We start from the raw sequence: 16,221 nt of genomic DNA on the forward strand, positions 1-16,221 counted from the left end.
ACGGAGGGATTCAAGGTGGCCATGACACATTCCATGTGGCTGGACTGGGCCATGGGGTGGCCAGATATTCAAAAAGAGCCGGAATGTGCCTGTGACTTTTATGTGACAGACTAAGTTTTAACCAGAAGATGTAGCATGGGCTGGCATCTGCAGAGCGGGGCAGAGAAAGCACAGGGCAGAGGAAGAGAGCCCCTGCCCTGCTGCCTGCTGGGCCGGGCCGGGCCGGGCTCACAGGGGCCACGCGGCTGCGTTTCCGCCTCCCTCAGCCTCGGCCGCCGTGAGGCCACGCTTGTTCCTGCAGTCTGTGAGCTACATGAGACATAGCAGAGCGGCTTTCATAACCACACAGGCCAGTCCCAATCCGTTCACATAATAATCTCACATGTGTGTGTATATGTGTGCAGTTGCACATGTGTGTGTATATATGGGCATAGCTCCATAATGAACATGTACATATGTGCTCGGATACACAATCTATGTATTCATACTTATATAAAACGAGTATGCACGTGCGCATGAACATAGAAGCATGAATATGTGTGTGACTGTGCATAATTTACATGACATGTGCATATATAATGAATATGCACATCGTATGCATATATAACAACTATAACAAATATCCGTATGTGTACATACAGTGAACAAGCATGGATATATACGTAAATATGTTTATTAATTGTTCTCGTAACGGCTGTGCTTGTCTGCAGAACCCTGGCTGTATGTGACTGCTGTGGAATGTGGAATTGAGAAAGAATTTGTGTACAAGCACAAAATCCAAGGAAGACCAACGGCCAGCCCCAGAGGGTGAATTTGTTTGTGTGTGCATGTGTGCGTGGGCCGCCCGCCCCCCTCCTGGTCTCTGTCTGCGGCTTCTCCTCCCTGCCTGCCTGTGTCAGGGGCCGGTTCTGTCCCCACCTCCGTCCTCGCAGCAGGCCCTGCCCCTACCTGGTCCAGTCCAGTGACAGTGTAGGCATGGCCCTTAATGAGACCAAAAGGCGTGCGGGCCTCAGATTCCGAGGCGTTCAGGACCTAGAGAGAGGAAGAGCGGGTCAGGCCCACGTGGAGGCCAGCCTCCCCTGCCCCAGCACCGTACCTCGCTCGGCGCAGCCCAGCCCTCAGCTCCACCAGGGCAGCCATGTTGTAGGCCTTAGGAGTTGGGTGTGCAGGACCCCTAACAGGCTTTTCAGGGATACACAGTAAAACCAGTCTCTTCCGGGGCCAGGGAGGGCGGGCCCTCATGCCTCACACTGAGGCTACTTTTCTGACCCCAAACAGAAACTGGCTGTCCAGTCAGTTAGTGAAGGACACCCACAGTCCCACAGGAGAGGCCACCCCGGTGACACGAGATTTGGTCATGAACACAAACCTGCAGGAGAAGCAAATAATTGGGCACACACGTGTGCTTGCACACGCGCACGCACACACACACACACACACACACACACACACAAATAGATCTTTGCAGTTAATCCAAGAGGAAAGGGAAATGTTGAATGGATTTAAAAACAGAGGGTATAAAGTTCTATCTGGATATGTATTCTGTGGTAGAAGAGTTAGAAAAATGCCATTGGCTCTCTCTGGTGGATTTTCTTCCATGGTGCAGGATGTAAAAAGAACACATTTCAGAAGCGCACGCGGGCGGGCCCCGTCAGCAGGATGAAGCCTCCCATGGCGACGCACAGATGCCTGGTAGCCCTGGTGCTGAGGGAGGCCAGGGCCCTGGTGCCAGGGAAGCAGCCCTGGGCAGGATGGGGCACTGGGAGCTCACGGGTGCCCCAGTTGGCAGCAGGAGTGTTCGCCCTTTGCCATCCAGCAAGCGGTGGATAAAAGCTTGCATTTGCTGCGTGCTTGGGAGCGTCGCTTGCAGCCCAGCCCGGCCTTGAGTTAGACCTTTGAACTTGGGGCTCTCCTGCCACTGTCTCCTGAGTGTGGGGAGTTGCAGCTCTCCTTCGCCAGCCTGGCTTATGCAGTGCGGGGGATGGGCCCCAGGGCTTCCTGCATGCCAGACACGTGTTCCAGCACCTCGTGTTTCAGCTAAAGAGGACCGCCTTCCTTCCGTCTGTTGGCACTCACGTCTATGGAGCATCCCAGCAAGGACCCGCGCCTCAAGGCCTTCTCCAGAATCTCGTAGAGGTCCTCCGGCGCCTCTCGGGTCTGGAAGGTCTCGGCCACACCCCCGGTGAAGTCTTCCATGGCCTCGATGGTGCTGCCCCCCTTCAGCGCCTCGTAGCTCCCGTTAAGCCTACAAAGATGGAGGAGCAGGCCGGTTGAGGGAGTGGAGAGACAGGAAAAGGTGTGGGGTGTGCCCAGTGCCACAGGCCACTGCTGGGCTCTGCGAGGAAAGGCAGTGGCTGGTGGTGGGCCAAGCCTGGGCTAGCAAGCTGACGCCCAGAGGACACGGGGTCTAGAGACCACTCCTGCTGCCGTCCCCGCCAACAGCTTTCTACATGTTTAAACTGCTCAGTTTTCCTATTTGTTCTCCTGCTTCAGCCTCCAAAGGGCTGAGATTACTTTTTACCCCTTTTGTTTTTGAGACAGGCTCCTACTCTGTAGACCCGGCTGCCTCAAACTCATAGCAATCCTCCTGTCTCAGACTGCCCAATTCTGGGGCTGTAGGAGTAAGTTACAGTGCCCAGCTTCTCCTTGTGGTGGTGGGGGGACACACATAATCTTGTTAGATAGCCTTGCGTATCCTGAAACTCGCTCCGAAGACCAGGCTGGGCTCAAATTTATGGTGAGCCTCCTGCCTCAGTTTCCCCAGAGCTGGGGTTCTGGGCATTCATTACCAGGCACAACTTCTTGATTTTGTGTGTAAATGTGTGTGAGTGGGTGTGGATATATGCCCAGCTGAGTGTGCATGCTTGCGTCCCTGTGCACACACAGAGGCCAGGGAGGACATCCGGTGTCCCACTCCGTCACCCTCCTCCTTATTCCCTGGAGACAGGGTCTGTCACTGAACCCGAGCTAGGCTAGTGGCCGACAACCCCCAGGACTCCGCCTGTCTCTGCTCCCGACAGCACTGGGTTATAAGCATTCACAACCAAGCCTGGTCTTTAGTATTTGTGTGCACAGCCTGTGCTCATGCACACACACACATACACACACACACACACACACACACACACACACGTGCACTTCTCATCCCTAACTCAGGGACAGCGTCACGTTTGCCCTGCACCAGCAGACGCCACGGCCCTGGCGGGACAGCTTGCCCTCCAGCAGCTGGCAGCCGACTTCCCTGCCCTCCGTCTCGCCAATCACTCAGTCACTGTGCCGACCGCTGCCTCAGGCCTCCGGGGTTCATTGCCGTCTGAACCCCACGAGATGCAACCTTATCTACCAGGGTACAGCGCCCCAATCCCTCGAACACCCACTGCCCCCCCCACACTCAACGAGTTTCATCCCAGACATTTGTGATGTGACAGGCTGTGTTTCGAGGGTTGGGACTGGAGGTCTGAGTGAGGGAGCTGGGACCGTCTGGCTGGGGGTTAGAAAGGAACGAGCTCACTCCACTTATGAGACTTCCCTGGACTTGTTCAACCACAGAGACAGGAAATGGACAGTGCCAAGAGGAGGCTGGAAGGACAGGAGCTGGAGAGTCACTGGGTTTTAGTTTTGCAAGGTGATCCGTCCTGGGGATGGTGTCATGGTGGTCATGTGGCAGAGAAGCATGTTAATGTCCTGGAACTCTGCCCTCAAATGTTAAAATGGCGAGTTTCATGTCATGAGCATTTCATAACAACTTTTAAAGGAAGGAGGGGAAAGCTTGCAGGGGACAGAGGGTGTCTTTCCACTCGCGTGGGCGAAAGCCACAGACCCGAGCGGTGGCAAATCTTGGCATGAGAGCGGAAGAACATTGTCCCATGCAGGCACAGTTGGGCCTCTGTCCTCCTGGCACCTCTCCTTCCAGCGTTCCCAAGGGCAGACAGAGGAGACATGTGCCCACTGTGCCTGAAGCATGAAAATGGCCCAGCGGTCCTGACAGGCACCAAGCACCCCCGAGAGCAGGTGAGGCCGGGCCTCTGAGGGCAGGAGAACAGAGCCTCACTCACTTGGCATAGGCTTTCTCCAGCAGCGCGCTCCAGAACTCGTTGTGGTCAGCAGAGTGGAGGAAGACCAGGCGGTCCCGGAAGGTGGGCAGACGGTCATCAATCACCACGTCCAGCCACTCACTGTGCTGCCAGAACTAGTGCCCGGGGCAAGACGAGGTCGCAGGGTGAGTCACGCAGAGGTGGGCGCCCGTGGCAAGGGCTCACCCCTGAGAAAACTGCTCCAAGGAAAACCTCATCTGGTGCCACAGCAGGGCCACACGAATGTCATGGCAAGGCCACCTGCCTGTCACAGCAGGGCCACCTAGGGTTTGTCCACTGGGCCATATACTGGGCCTTCACCCACCATGAAAATCAGCTCCAGGCCTGTGTCCCCAGGGGAGTGGGCGAGGGAGCAGTCACAGTAGACACTGCTGTGCTCCGAGCTAACGCATCTATTCCACAGGTCACCGGTTGGGTGGGCAGGGGACGGTGGCCTCTGAGCTTAGCTCTGTTCCCAGCCAGCCCCGGCTCCACACACAGCCCCACCCAGTTCCGGCCTTTCACTGTCCCACATTTTCCAATCCACATGGTTCCCTCCTGTCTCCTAGATGGAGCCCAGACACGAATGTGTCCGGACTTGGTTTTCCTGTGTGCCATGATTGTGGAAGTGAGGGGCGTATGGGTAAGGCTTGGGTGTATGTGAGAACACGTATCTGTTGGCATGGGTACCTATACACAAGCATGTATTTGTGACCCTGAGTGCGTGTGCATGAGGTGTGTATTCCTGTCCTTGCACGTGTGAGTGTATACATTTAAACGTGCATTGTGTGGGTACTCTAGTTAGCGTCAGCTGTCATCTTGGGGTCATCTAAGGGCATCAGATTGATGAATTGCCCAGATTGGGCTGCTGTGGCCCTGTCTGAGCAATGGTCTTAACTGATGTGGAGAGCTCAGCTCGAGGTGGGCGCTGTCTGCAGCAGATAGTACTGGACTATGTAAGATGGTATGAGGTGGGCGTGGTGGTGCACACTTTAATCCCAGCACTCGGGAGGCGGAGGCAGGGGGATCTCTGCAAGTTCAAGGACAGCCTGGTCTACAGAGTGAGTCCAGGACAGCCAAGCCTACACAGAGAAACCCTGCCTTGAAAAACAAAAATAACAAAAGAGAGAGAGAGAGAGAGAGAGAGAGAGAGAGAGAGAGAGAAGCAAAGAAAAGAGAAGAGAAAAGAAATGAAAAGAAAAGAAAAGCAACGAAAAGAAAAGAGAAAGTTAGTATGAGCTAGGGAGAAAACCATGGTTTCTGCTTGCGTTCCTGCCCTCATTTTCCCTCAGTGATGAATTGTGATCAAAACTGGAAACCGAGTAAATCCTTTTCTTCACTGAGCTTCTTTCCATCAAAGTGTTTTATCACAGAGACAGAAAGAAACTAAAAGAATGGGTGAGTGCAGGTGTGAGTGTGTAGGTGTGGGCCAGAGTGTGAAGATGTGAGTATGTGGGTGAGTGTGCGTACACACACACACACACACACACACACACACACACACATGTGAGTGTATGCATATGTTAATTAGCCCATCCTGTGGTTGTGCTGTGTGTGAGTCCATAGGTGTGATGATGCAAGAATATGCATTGCCTGTGTGCTTAGAAGAATGTGTGAGCTTGCACAGGCATGTGGGTGCATGTGTGTTTATGAGTACAGGTATGTGTGCACACGTGTGTGAGTGTACACACATACATTGCGCTGATCCGTGTGTTAAGCGTGTGTTTACCTAGGTGAGGAGATAGGCAGAGGAAGCAGAGGACAACAGGAAACAGACCCGAGATAAGCTTCAGCACAGCTCAGGCTGTTTCTCACTTTAGTGTTTGAATTCCCACCTGCGCTTCCTCGGTCAGGGAGCCGCTTTGCTTATGAGAAGGGCTGTGGCTCCCCCATGGTTCCCTGAGGATCCCAGACACTCCTCTCCTGCTGCCTCTGGAAGCCCTCAGGAGACTCCCGGGGGCTTGGCACGATGGCTCACGCACACTGCCACACAGCTTCCTGGGCTGCCCACAGTACACAGCATCTCCGGGGCCTCCTCCCCCCACAAGCAAACCCAAGGGTCCAGGCCTTCCTTACCTGGAAGTGAAATATCCCGGCATAGCCAGAGCCGAATCCTTGGTCCTGTGGGACCACCCTGGCCAGCGCTTTCTGATTGAGGGTTAGGGAGGCAATGGCTGCCAGGAGCCAGCAGTCTCCTGCAGAGTGAGGGTCACATAAGCATCACGCTTTCTCAGCCACTGGTTCCCAGCAGTCAAGAAAAAGCAATTCCAGAGGGCTGTGGAGACACTTCTCTGCTTTGCTGAAAGCAGCGGAGGGCCAGCAAACACCTCTGAGTCCTTGCCTGCAGCCTGCTCTCTTGCCCTCCTCTGTGGTTGGCTCCTGGACACTGTGGCAGTATTGCTGTGTGGTTTGAGATGCAGAGGACTCTCCTCTTCATAAGTCAGAGGATCGGGCTATGTGACATGTTAACGGTAGCTCTGTGGCACTGGCTGGGAAAAGCTCTTGGAAGCAACCCACTGGTACTGTTCAGACCTGGGCTACTGCCTCTCCGAGATTCGGCTGTAAGCAGCAACAGCTCCAAGTAGCTCCATTTCCCTCCTTTCTTCCTCCCTCCCTCCCTCCTTTCCTTCTTTCATTCTTTTTTATCCTCCCTGGTCTTTTATAACAGGGTTTCATCCAATAGACCAGGCTGACATGGACCTCAGTCTGTACCAACACATCTGTCCATCTTCCATTTATACATCTGTCTATCATCCATCCATGCATGCATCTTTGTGTATCATCTATGCATCTATCACTCATCCATCCATCCATCATTCATCTACCTATCCATCCATCATTCATCTACCTATCCATCCATCTATCCATCCCTCACTAATCTACCCACACACCATTCTTCTTTTCATCCATTCATTGACCATCTATGTGTCATCTATCTATCAATTCTACTATCTATCATCTGTCAATCATATATCATCTCTGTCCATCTGTTTAGTGTGATCTGTTGACTTTTGTATGGTTTATCTATCTTTCTATCATCTATATGTATTTTAAAGAATATATATCTATTAGCTACTATCTATCTATCACCTATTTATTTGCTATCTAGTTTTCATCATCTATTACATATGACTTTGATAGTCTATTTATATATTATCTTCTTTAATCTATCATATGCATATTTATATTCTATCATCTATCTCTTATCTGTCTATCATCTATTTATCATCTACCTATCATCTATCTATCTCTCATCTATCTATCAGCCATCTATCTATCTATCTATCTATCTATCTATCTATCTCTTATGTATCTCTCATCTATCTCTTTCTCAGTCTAGTTAACAGTCACCACTGTGGGCAGCTGGCTTGAGGATCTGTGTGGAGACAGCTCAGGTTCTCTCTGAGGTTCAGATAATCTGTTCTAGCACCAGGACCACAGTGTCTTCCTGGGCTCTGGCTCAGTCCTCACACTGTGCTTCCTTCTTCAGCAGACTCTACAATGCCTTGTTTTTCTCAGATTCGGTGAGAGCAAGCCTTGTCCAGTTTTGCCCTAACTCCTGCCACTGCTGTGCCGTCCACCGGGTCCCTTGTAGGAGGAAGGCGGTGTGAGCATGAAAGCTGCTGTGGGTGCTGGCTAGACGCATGGTCTCTGTAAGCAGTGATTTCTCAGTCTGGCTGCCCATTTGTCTCTCGTGACCTTGGACGTGCTGCTTGTTCCCTTGCCTCAGTTCCTCACAGGAAGCGTTGGCAAGGTGGCTGGGACAAAGAACAGAAGTGTGCAGTCTTAGGGAAGTACGCAGCGGCGACCTGCTCGCGGTGCAGGCGTTAGTGAGCATTAGAACCGTGAGCCAGCACTGGGGAGTCTCTGAGTCAGGTGCTGCTTCTGGGGTGGGGTCAGCTCTGGGGAACTTCTGGACGGCGCAGAGCCCAAACACAATGTTACAAGAAAAGTGGGCTGCCGGGCCAGGGAAGCATCCGGACTCCGAGCAGGGAAGGCACCAGCCACCTGGAGAGGGAGCAGCCCTGTGCTCTGCCCAGCCCTGTGCCCTGATCCTCACATGCCTGTATGACATTGAGGGTGGGAGCCTGGCACCCCCTCTCCTCCCTACTTACCCAGCTCCCCCTGGCAGATGTCAGTCCTGGTGGCCCCTCCGAGAATGAATTCTGGGTTTTCCACAATTTCCTGGAGGAACAAGAGCATCTTAGGGCCGTCCAAAGCAGGACGGCCACCAGAGACACGGCAGCCCCACCCCTCAGGGAGGAAGAGTCTCACTGCGGAAGGCCAGGAGGAGGCTACAGCTGCCAGGGCTGTATTCGCTGACGTCCTGGCCTCAGCCTGGTCCACCCACAGCTCAGTGCAGCACCTTCCTCTATAGAAACTCACACCATATTGACTGAGGACTGACGGGGGTGGGGGGTGGGGGGTGTCAGCCACATGCCAAGCCTCCCACCTCAGTCCTTGACCCTGACACAGACTGCTTCTATGTAGTCCTTACTGTGAGACCTGCCGGCCTCGGGCTTCGAACTCTGTTGCATGTAATGAGCATGGGGTCCAGCATCTCAGGCCAGCATTCCCTGGCCCCACCCAGCTGCTTCTTTTCCCTAATAGATTGTCTATATCCGTATCGCATCCACAGGGGTTCACACGTCATCCATAATTTTATCTGCACTATGTACATTTTATTATGTTTTACCCCGTTATTAGGCATTTATGTGATTGTGTGCTGTATTACTATAAACACTAACATGTAGAAACAATATTGAAGGTTCTATATAAAAGATTAAAAAGTAAAAGCAATTGTATAAAACCTGTGGGTTTTTTGAGACAAGGTCTCACTATGTAGCTTTAGCCGTCCTGGAACTTGGTGTGTAGATCAGGCCTTAAACTCATAGAGATCCTCCTGCCTCTGCCTCCCAAATGCTAGAATTAAAGGCATGAACCACCAGGTCCATCTAAAACCCATACTTATGAGAAAGGGTTTACAATTCCATAGGAATGACGTCATATGACATGAAGCATGAGGGTGTGGTCACTTGGTTACTCTGCAACAGTGTAACAGTGTTCTAAGGGGCCCGGCTCAGCAGAGGTAAGAAAGAGTTCCCCCATGAGCCTTTTCTACTCCCTGCGCCTGCACTGAGGTTGGAACGCATGCTAAGGAAGAGTCCAAATCTACACCCATTTTATTTCATGTTTTATTTTGAGATCGGTTTCACTAGGTTGCCCAAGCTCGCCTCACACTGGCTTTTGGGACCCTTCTGTCTGAGTCTGCTTAGAGCTGGGATCATCTCACTCCTTCAATCATGGGTGTCACCTACCTTGTAGGCTGCTGTCCTTGGGCAGGGCCACATCACTGCGACTTCCTGACCATCCTGCTTGTTCTTTCCTTCTTATGAACCCCAGGCCCTGTGAGTCTGAATCTCTGTGTGTGTGTCTCTCTCTCTCTCTGTCTCTCTCTTTCTTTGAGACAATGCTTCACTGCATAGCCTAGCCTGGCCTCGAATTTGTGATCCTCCTACTTTCATTCTCTTCTGCCCTTCTGAGCATCAGGCTTTGTCCCTGACACTTCAGCCCAGCACAAGTGAGAGAGAGAATCTTCGAGAGATCATCAGTCTCTCAGGGTAGGGCGGGACCAGAAGCCTCACCTTATGCCTTGGGAAGGTTAGGGTGAGCAGAGACCCACAGGGAGAGTTCGTGTGGGAGGGATTCCCAAGGAGGCACAGAAGAGGGAAGAGCATAGCTTAGAAGGATGCTCAGGACACAAGAGAGGAAGCAGGATTGGTGAAGCTAAAACTGAGGCGGGGCCAGCACTGGGACAGAAAGCATCAGGAGTCTCTAACTGGATATTTGGGGTGGCACCAGCTGCGGCTCCTCCTAGCAGTCTGAGTTGTTTTCTTCATCACTGGGCTTGGTCACAGCGAGATGATGGGAGTGGGGCTAAGGGTGTCCTGGGCAGGGATGAAGAGCTGGCAGCGTCCCATGGGGCCCCAAGGATATGGCGGTCTGGGAGTGCAGGCTCCCAGGCTGTGTGCCTTTGTTTGTCTCTGAAGCGCCCATGTGACCTTAGGGAGAGGGTTTCAGGGACAGGCTGTGCTCTTGGCTGTGCCAGAAGCCCAGTCCTGGCAGAAGAAGGCCAGGGCAGCCAGTTTCTCCCAGAGACCCCGCACAACCTTTTATACCGTCCTCAGCCCTCGGCCTCAGAGTCTGTCCATTTCCTGGCCTGTCCGCCATGCCCGGGGCAGACGGTGTGCCTCAGGGTGGCTGTGTGGCTCTCTGTGTAGCAAGGCGCAACTGTGGCCCTTTCCCAAGCAGAGGTCGGCTTCCCACCAGCCTGGCAGCAGCCCATGCTGGGTGTGTTTCTCCTGCCCTTCCCCCACTCTCCTTCGCTCAGGGCTTCTAGCCTGGGCCACCTGAGGGTATGCCACCACCTCTGGTGTCACCTTGGCTTTGTGTCCCTTTCCTCAAACACAGGTGTGTTTGACAAGAAGGAGAGTCACTCCGCCCACAGCCCACAAAGTGGCCTGGCATTTGCTATTGAGACGTGTGCTGTATGAGATCCGTACCAGGCTGCTCTGGAGGTGGAGGCAGCTCAGGGCCTCTCTGTCCCCCTGCCCCACATCTGGCTGCACACTTCCACATCAGCCGGACAAGACACAAGTCAGGGCTCACCACACCTATAGGGCCGGATGCAAAGGACAAGCTCCCCGACTAGGAAGCAGATGTTTGGGGAACAACCTGCAGCTAAGGGGCAACCCTGGCCACACACACAGGAGAGGCAGATCCAGTTCCAAAAGCAGCCACCAGAGAAGCTGTGGCCAGGAGACCGGAGAGCCATGAACAGAGGCTCAGCCCCTGCCTCGCCAGGGAAGGCAGAGGGACCCAAATTCAGGGCACCTGCACAAGGGGCATGTGACAGACTCCAAGAAGGACTGTAGACAGGGTTTCCTGGTGCTGGGCAGCCCTGTGTGGGTACACATGACAGGTAGGGCTGCGGGCTGGGCTCACTGTCTCTGGATCTTGGCAGTGTCTCCTCTTCAGGAGAGACAGAGGCCCGCAGGCTCTAAAGGAGCAGTGTTAGTGGGGGTGCAAGGCTGGGATTCTCCACACACTTGGATGTTAGTGTAGGCGGGGCCTCCTGAGCAGACAGAGAGCAGTGGTTCTCAAGCTTTCTGTCTTTCTTTTTTCTTTTCTTTTCTTTCTTTCTTTCTTTCTTTCTTTCTTTCTTTCTTTCTTTCTTTCCTTTCTTTTTAAGATTTATTTATTATGTATACAGTGTTCTGCCTGTGTCTGTGCCTGCATACCAGAAGAGGGCACCAAATCTCACTATAGATGGTTGTGAGCCAACGTGTGGTCGCTGGAGCTTGAACTCAGGACCTCTGGAAGAACAGACAATGCCCTTAGCCTCCGAGCCATCTCTCCAGCCCTGTTTCTCAATCTTCCTGATGTGCAGCCCTTTAATGCAGTTCCCCATGCTGTGGTGACCCCAACCATAAAGTTCTTTTCATTGCTGCTTCATAACTGCAGTTTTCTACTGTTAGGAATTGTGATGTAGAGATCCGTGTTTTCCAGTGGTCTTAGGCGAGCCCTGGGAAAGGGTTTTTGGCCCCAGCTGTGGGGTCTCAACCCACAGGCTGAGGACTGCTGGAGTTGAGCATAGCCACAGCGGGATGTAGAGGACGTGGCTGGCCTGAAGTCATGAGCCAGTCCCAGAGGAGGGGGTGGCCTCGGCAGGGAGGAGAGAGGATGGACTATGAAGAGGAGCAAGAGCCAGGGCTGATGGCGGAGGAGCAGCGGGGCCAGCGTCTGGGAACGCCCAGAGCCCTGGTGCCCGCTCAGCCCACACAGCAAGCCTTCTGCTGCACCCAGGAACCCTGACTCCCACACAGCAGACACGAGAGTGTCTAGGCTACAGCACATTTGTGCATGCACTTACAGAGAGATTCACATGCACAGGGCACACGCAAATATGCATGTGTGTGCACAGACACGTGTGCATGCACACAGACGCAGAGCTACACATGCACACCACACACAAATGCACACATGCACCGCATGCACAGGGGCATGCACAGCACACTTACGAATACACGCTTGTGTGTACAAGATACACACACACACACACACACACGTGCTGAGAGTGTGCTATTGAGGCCTGTGGCTCCCAGAAGCTCCTAGAGCATGGCTTCCAACCTTTCCTAACCAGATAACACAGGAGATACGAGTGTGCGTGGCACCTTGAGAGGGAAGGAAACGCTGCCCAGGGCCAGAAATGACCAGGCCAAGCTGCAAGTCTCCTGAGAGGAGACACGAACAATTTCCCAAGATCTTGATGACCAGCAGTGCCCGGGACTGGTGGACCGAGCTTGCCGGCGAAGCAGCACTCCCCTGGGTGAAACGCAGCCCCAGCCTGGGCAGCTGCTGGCCACGGGTACACACACACACACACACACACACACACACACACACACACACACACAGGCAGCCTGGGCAGCTGCCACATATCCATTTGTTCTTGTCCTGAGGGCTGGAAACCAGCCCAAGAGACCCAAGGGTGACCAAAGCGCCACCAGAGGCCACTCCAATGCCTTGAGACCTGTGCTTTTCCACATCGGAGATATCCGTTTTCTTACACAGCAGAGAACATTCTACTCTTCCACCCTCGTGTCCCACCGTTACTCCGTCACTGCCATCGGCCACATGCTGAGAGTCAAACTAGCTTCAAGTGCCAGAGAGAGAGCCTGGAAACCACCACCGTGCTCTACCAGGAGGGCAGAATGCTCTTCCTGCCCCACCTAAGACATCCATGTGTGCACACAACACAATCTGAAACAAACCTGTGCGTGTGCACACACCCTTAAAAACTGTGCATTGTTCAGGACTGGAAGTAGCAGTAAGTGCTGGTCAGTTTTTGTCAACTTGGCACAACCTAGGGTCACAGTGGAGGGGACCCTCAGCTGAGGAACTGCCTCCATCCGGCTGGCCTGCGGGCGAGGCTGTGGGGCATCTTCATGATTGCCGTTGACATGGAAGGGCCCGGCCCAGTGTGGCAGGGTCACGCGTGGCAAGCTGTCTTGGCTTGTGTAGGGAAGCAGCAGTTCTAGCCACGGGCAGCAGGCCGCTCAGCAGTTCCCCACGGTCCCCGCTTCAGCTCCTGTCTCCAGGCTCCTGCCTCGAGTCCCTGCTCTGGCGTCCTTTTAGGATGGACTATAAGGAGTTGCCAGGCAAAATGACCCTTCCTCCCGCGTTGCTTCTGGTCATGGCCTTTATAAAGAAAGGCACGCCAGGAAAACCTCACGGCTTCACAGATGCCCCGAGGAGCCTGCGTGTCTTGTGTGGGTGTTTTCTAAGTTAGACAGGACGTATACTTTGCACACTCGTATGACTTTAAAGATGGGTGACGGGAGGAGGCAGCTATAGTAAGCAGATCTGAAGGCCGGTGAGACGGCACAGAAGTTAAAATCACCGGCCCAGGACCTGGGCTTGCCCCCAGATGCCACAAGGCAGCAAGAGAAAAGAGACTTCAGAGTTGCCCTCTGACTTCCACGCCTGTGCTACGGCGTGTTCCAGCCCACACGCGTGCTCATACAGGAAATGAGGGACGAAGAGAAGGCTCAGCAGGGAGAGGCGCTTGCAGCCAAGGCTGATAGCCCAAGTTTGATCCCCGGGACCCAGACAGTGGAAGGAGAAGACCTGTTCCTGCAAGGTGTCTTCTGACCATCACATGACCACCACAGCTCTCACATGTGCACATACATGAACACATGTAATAAAACGTCAACAGGCAAATGCACTTTAGAGACGAGATTCTGAGCTACCAGTGAAGGAGACGCACACAGCAACACTAACGGTGAAGAAATGTCAGATACGAAGGGCTCCAGTGTGCTGGTCCGGCCCCACCTCAGCCATCCCAAACGAAGAGCCACGCCTCAGGAGCAGCAGCCGGCCTGCCCTCCCTGCACACACCCTCCTCCCACCTGAGGCGCAGCGCCTCAGCGCACAGGGAGCGCCCTGCCTTACCAGGTGCTGCAAATATTGACCTTCATGCCGAGCCCCAGCTGGCGCCTCTCAGAGACATCCGAGGTGGGGTGGCACCCGCCCAGTGACTTTACTCTCTGCGTGCTCTGCTTTGGAAAGGTGGCCCTGCTTCACCCAGGGCCCGGGCATCACACGCTGGCTGAGGAATTCTGCCAACGTCCACGTATCTCACAGTGGCCCTTCAGCCCTGGGCCGAAGGCCTCAGAACAGGCAGGGCTGGCGCCTCCTGGTATAGCACGCAGCTCTCACGGACCCTCCCCTGCCATCCTGGCTAGTTTAACTTTGTGTTCTGATGGAGCAAGTGGCCAGAGGTTTGTCCTTGAGTGACACCTCTCCTGCTCACAAGTCATGAATGAGACCCTGTCTATGTCCCCAAACTCAGTGGGCCTCAGAGCTGGAGGCCAGATGCCCTGGGGGCCAGATGAAGGTGTCTCTAGCCAGCACGTTACCAGGGAGCTTCCCACAAAAGACAGAAAACAGGCTTACATGTGATGGCCCTTCCCCTGCACCCCCTTCAGAGCTCGCTCTCTCTCTCCCTCCCCCATCTCTGTCCCTCCCTCTCCTCTCTCTGTTTCTCTTCCTCCTCCTCATCCTACTCACCCCCGGCCGTTTCCACACAAAGGGGACCTGGGGCCTCTCACTGTAGAAGAGGGAGCCATTGGTGGCTGGGAAGTCGGGATCCTCAAACAAGGAGCCAGACTGCAGGCAGCCTTGCCGCAGCTGCTCGAAGCTCTGGCCCGAGGAGTGGATGGTCCTGGCATCCCTGGGGACTGGGTGCGGCTGGGGCCTCAGGGAGCGATGCAGGTAAGGCATGACTGTTTCTCCAAGGCCTGCTAGAGTGATGTGAGAGGCAGGGCGAGAGCAGCCAGCAACAAGGAACGAGCAGAAGCCCTGGCCCTGGCCCACACCTGCTCGCTGGGCATGTCCCTGTGAGAGAGAGAGGGCCCTCCCGAATGGCAAACACTGAGTGAGACCTCTGCCCATCCAGGGCTCTGGGGAACCATAGGCATCTCCGTAGAGTGGCTAAGTCTGAGCAGAGGGAAGAGGTGGCTCTGTCTGACACCCTGGGGGGTCCCTGAAGGACAGGCAGGGTGGCTTCAGAGGGACGGAGAGAGAGCAAGGAGGTGGTTGTGGGCTCTGGAGTCAGAGCAGAGGGAGGCCGAGCCTTGTGGCTGGAGGGAGCAGGGTAAGCTGCAGTGCGCCGCTGAGGACAGAGCTTCCCCTCAGCGCCCAGCACTCTCTTCTGACAGACCTTTAGGTCCATGGGCCGCGCCGTCTGCGTTCCAGCCACTCACTTGACTGGGACAGTTGCACAAGCAGCTGTGTGGACACAAAGATGAGGTTACATCTCTGTCAAGCCCTCCCTTCCAGGCTGGGGAACTGGCACCTGTTGGAAAGCACTCGCCACACTTTCCTGAGTTTGAGCCTCCGGGATGGACGTGAAAAAGCTAGGCATAGTGGCATCCACCTGGAATCTCAGCACTGAGAAAGCGGAGCAGGTGGATCTCTTGCTGCTAGCTCTAGGCAACTAGAGACGCTGCCTCAAAAGAGCAAGGCAGCCGGGCATGGTGGTGCACACCTTTAATCCCAGCACTCGGGGCAAAGGCAGTCGGATCTCTGTGAGTTCCAGGCCAGCCTGCTCTACAAAGTGAGTTTCAGGACAGCCAAGGCTATTACACAGAGAAAGCTTGTCTCCAAAAAAACAAAAACAAAAACAAACAAACAAAAAGAACAAGAGGGCTGGAGAGATGGCTTAGCAGGTAAGAGCACTGGCTAATCTTCCAGAGGACCCTAGTTCAATCTCCCACACTGCAGCTCACAGCCACCTATAATTCCAGCTCTAGGGGATGCAATGCTCTCTCCTGGCTTCATAAGCTCTGCACACGTGTGTACACATACATGCAAGCAAAATGCCCGCACACATAAAGCAATGATAACAACAAAGTGTATGGCATTGAAGGAAGGACACCTGAAGTTGACCTTTCACACACACACACACACACACACACACACACACACACACCAGGGAGTGCTGTTGGAACTAGACCTGAAATGAAGCCCTGCTCTGGGCTGCAGTCTTCCACAGCGGCAGGTGGGGCCCTGGTGACCAAGG

General features: G+C 54.0%; 1 protein-coding gene across 1 annotated transcript in view; it reads right to left on the bottom strand.

The window, feature by feature from the left end:
* The window catches only part of Capn9 (calpain 9), a 31,669-nt gene extending 16,746 nt beyond the window's left edge, over positions 1-14,923 (bottom strand). The window contains exons 1-6 of the mRNA XM_021648792.2: positions 14,709-14,923; positions 8,189-8,258; positions 6,150-6,268; positions 4,056-4,189; positions 2,077-2,245; positions 949-1,032 (exon numbers count right to left, since the gene is read on the bottom strand). Of these exons, the coding sequence (XP_021504467.2) occupies positions 949-1,032; positions 2,077-2,245; positions 4,056-4,189; positions 6,150-6,268; positions 8,189-8,258; positions 14,709-14,921 (789 nt within the window). The 5' untranslated portion in view covers positions 14,922-14,923. The remainder of the gene's footprint in view (positions 1-948; positions 1,033-2,076; positions 2,246-4,055; positions 4,190-6,149; positions 6,269-8,188; positions 8,259-14,708) is intronic.
* Positions 14,924-16,221: the final 1,298 nt, after the last annotated feature.

Source organism: Meriones unguiculatus, chromosome 10 (genome assembly GCF_030254825.1).
Source record: "Meriones unguiculatus strain TT.TT164.6M chromosome 10, Bangor_MerUng_6.1, whole genome shotgun sequence".
NCBI classification, from domain to species: domain Eukaryota; kingdom Metazoa; phylum Chordata; class Mammalia; order Rodentia; family Muridae; genus Meriones; species Meriones unguiculatus.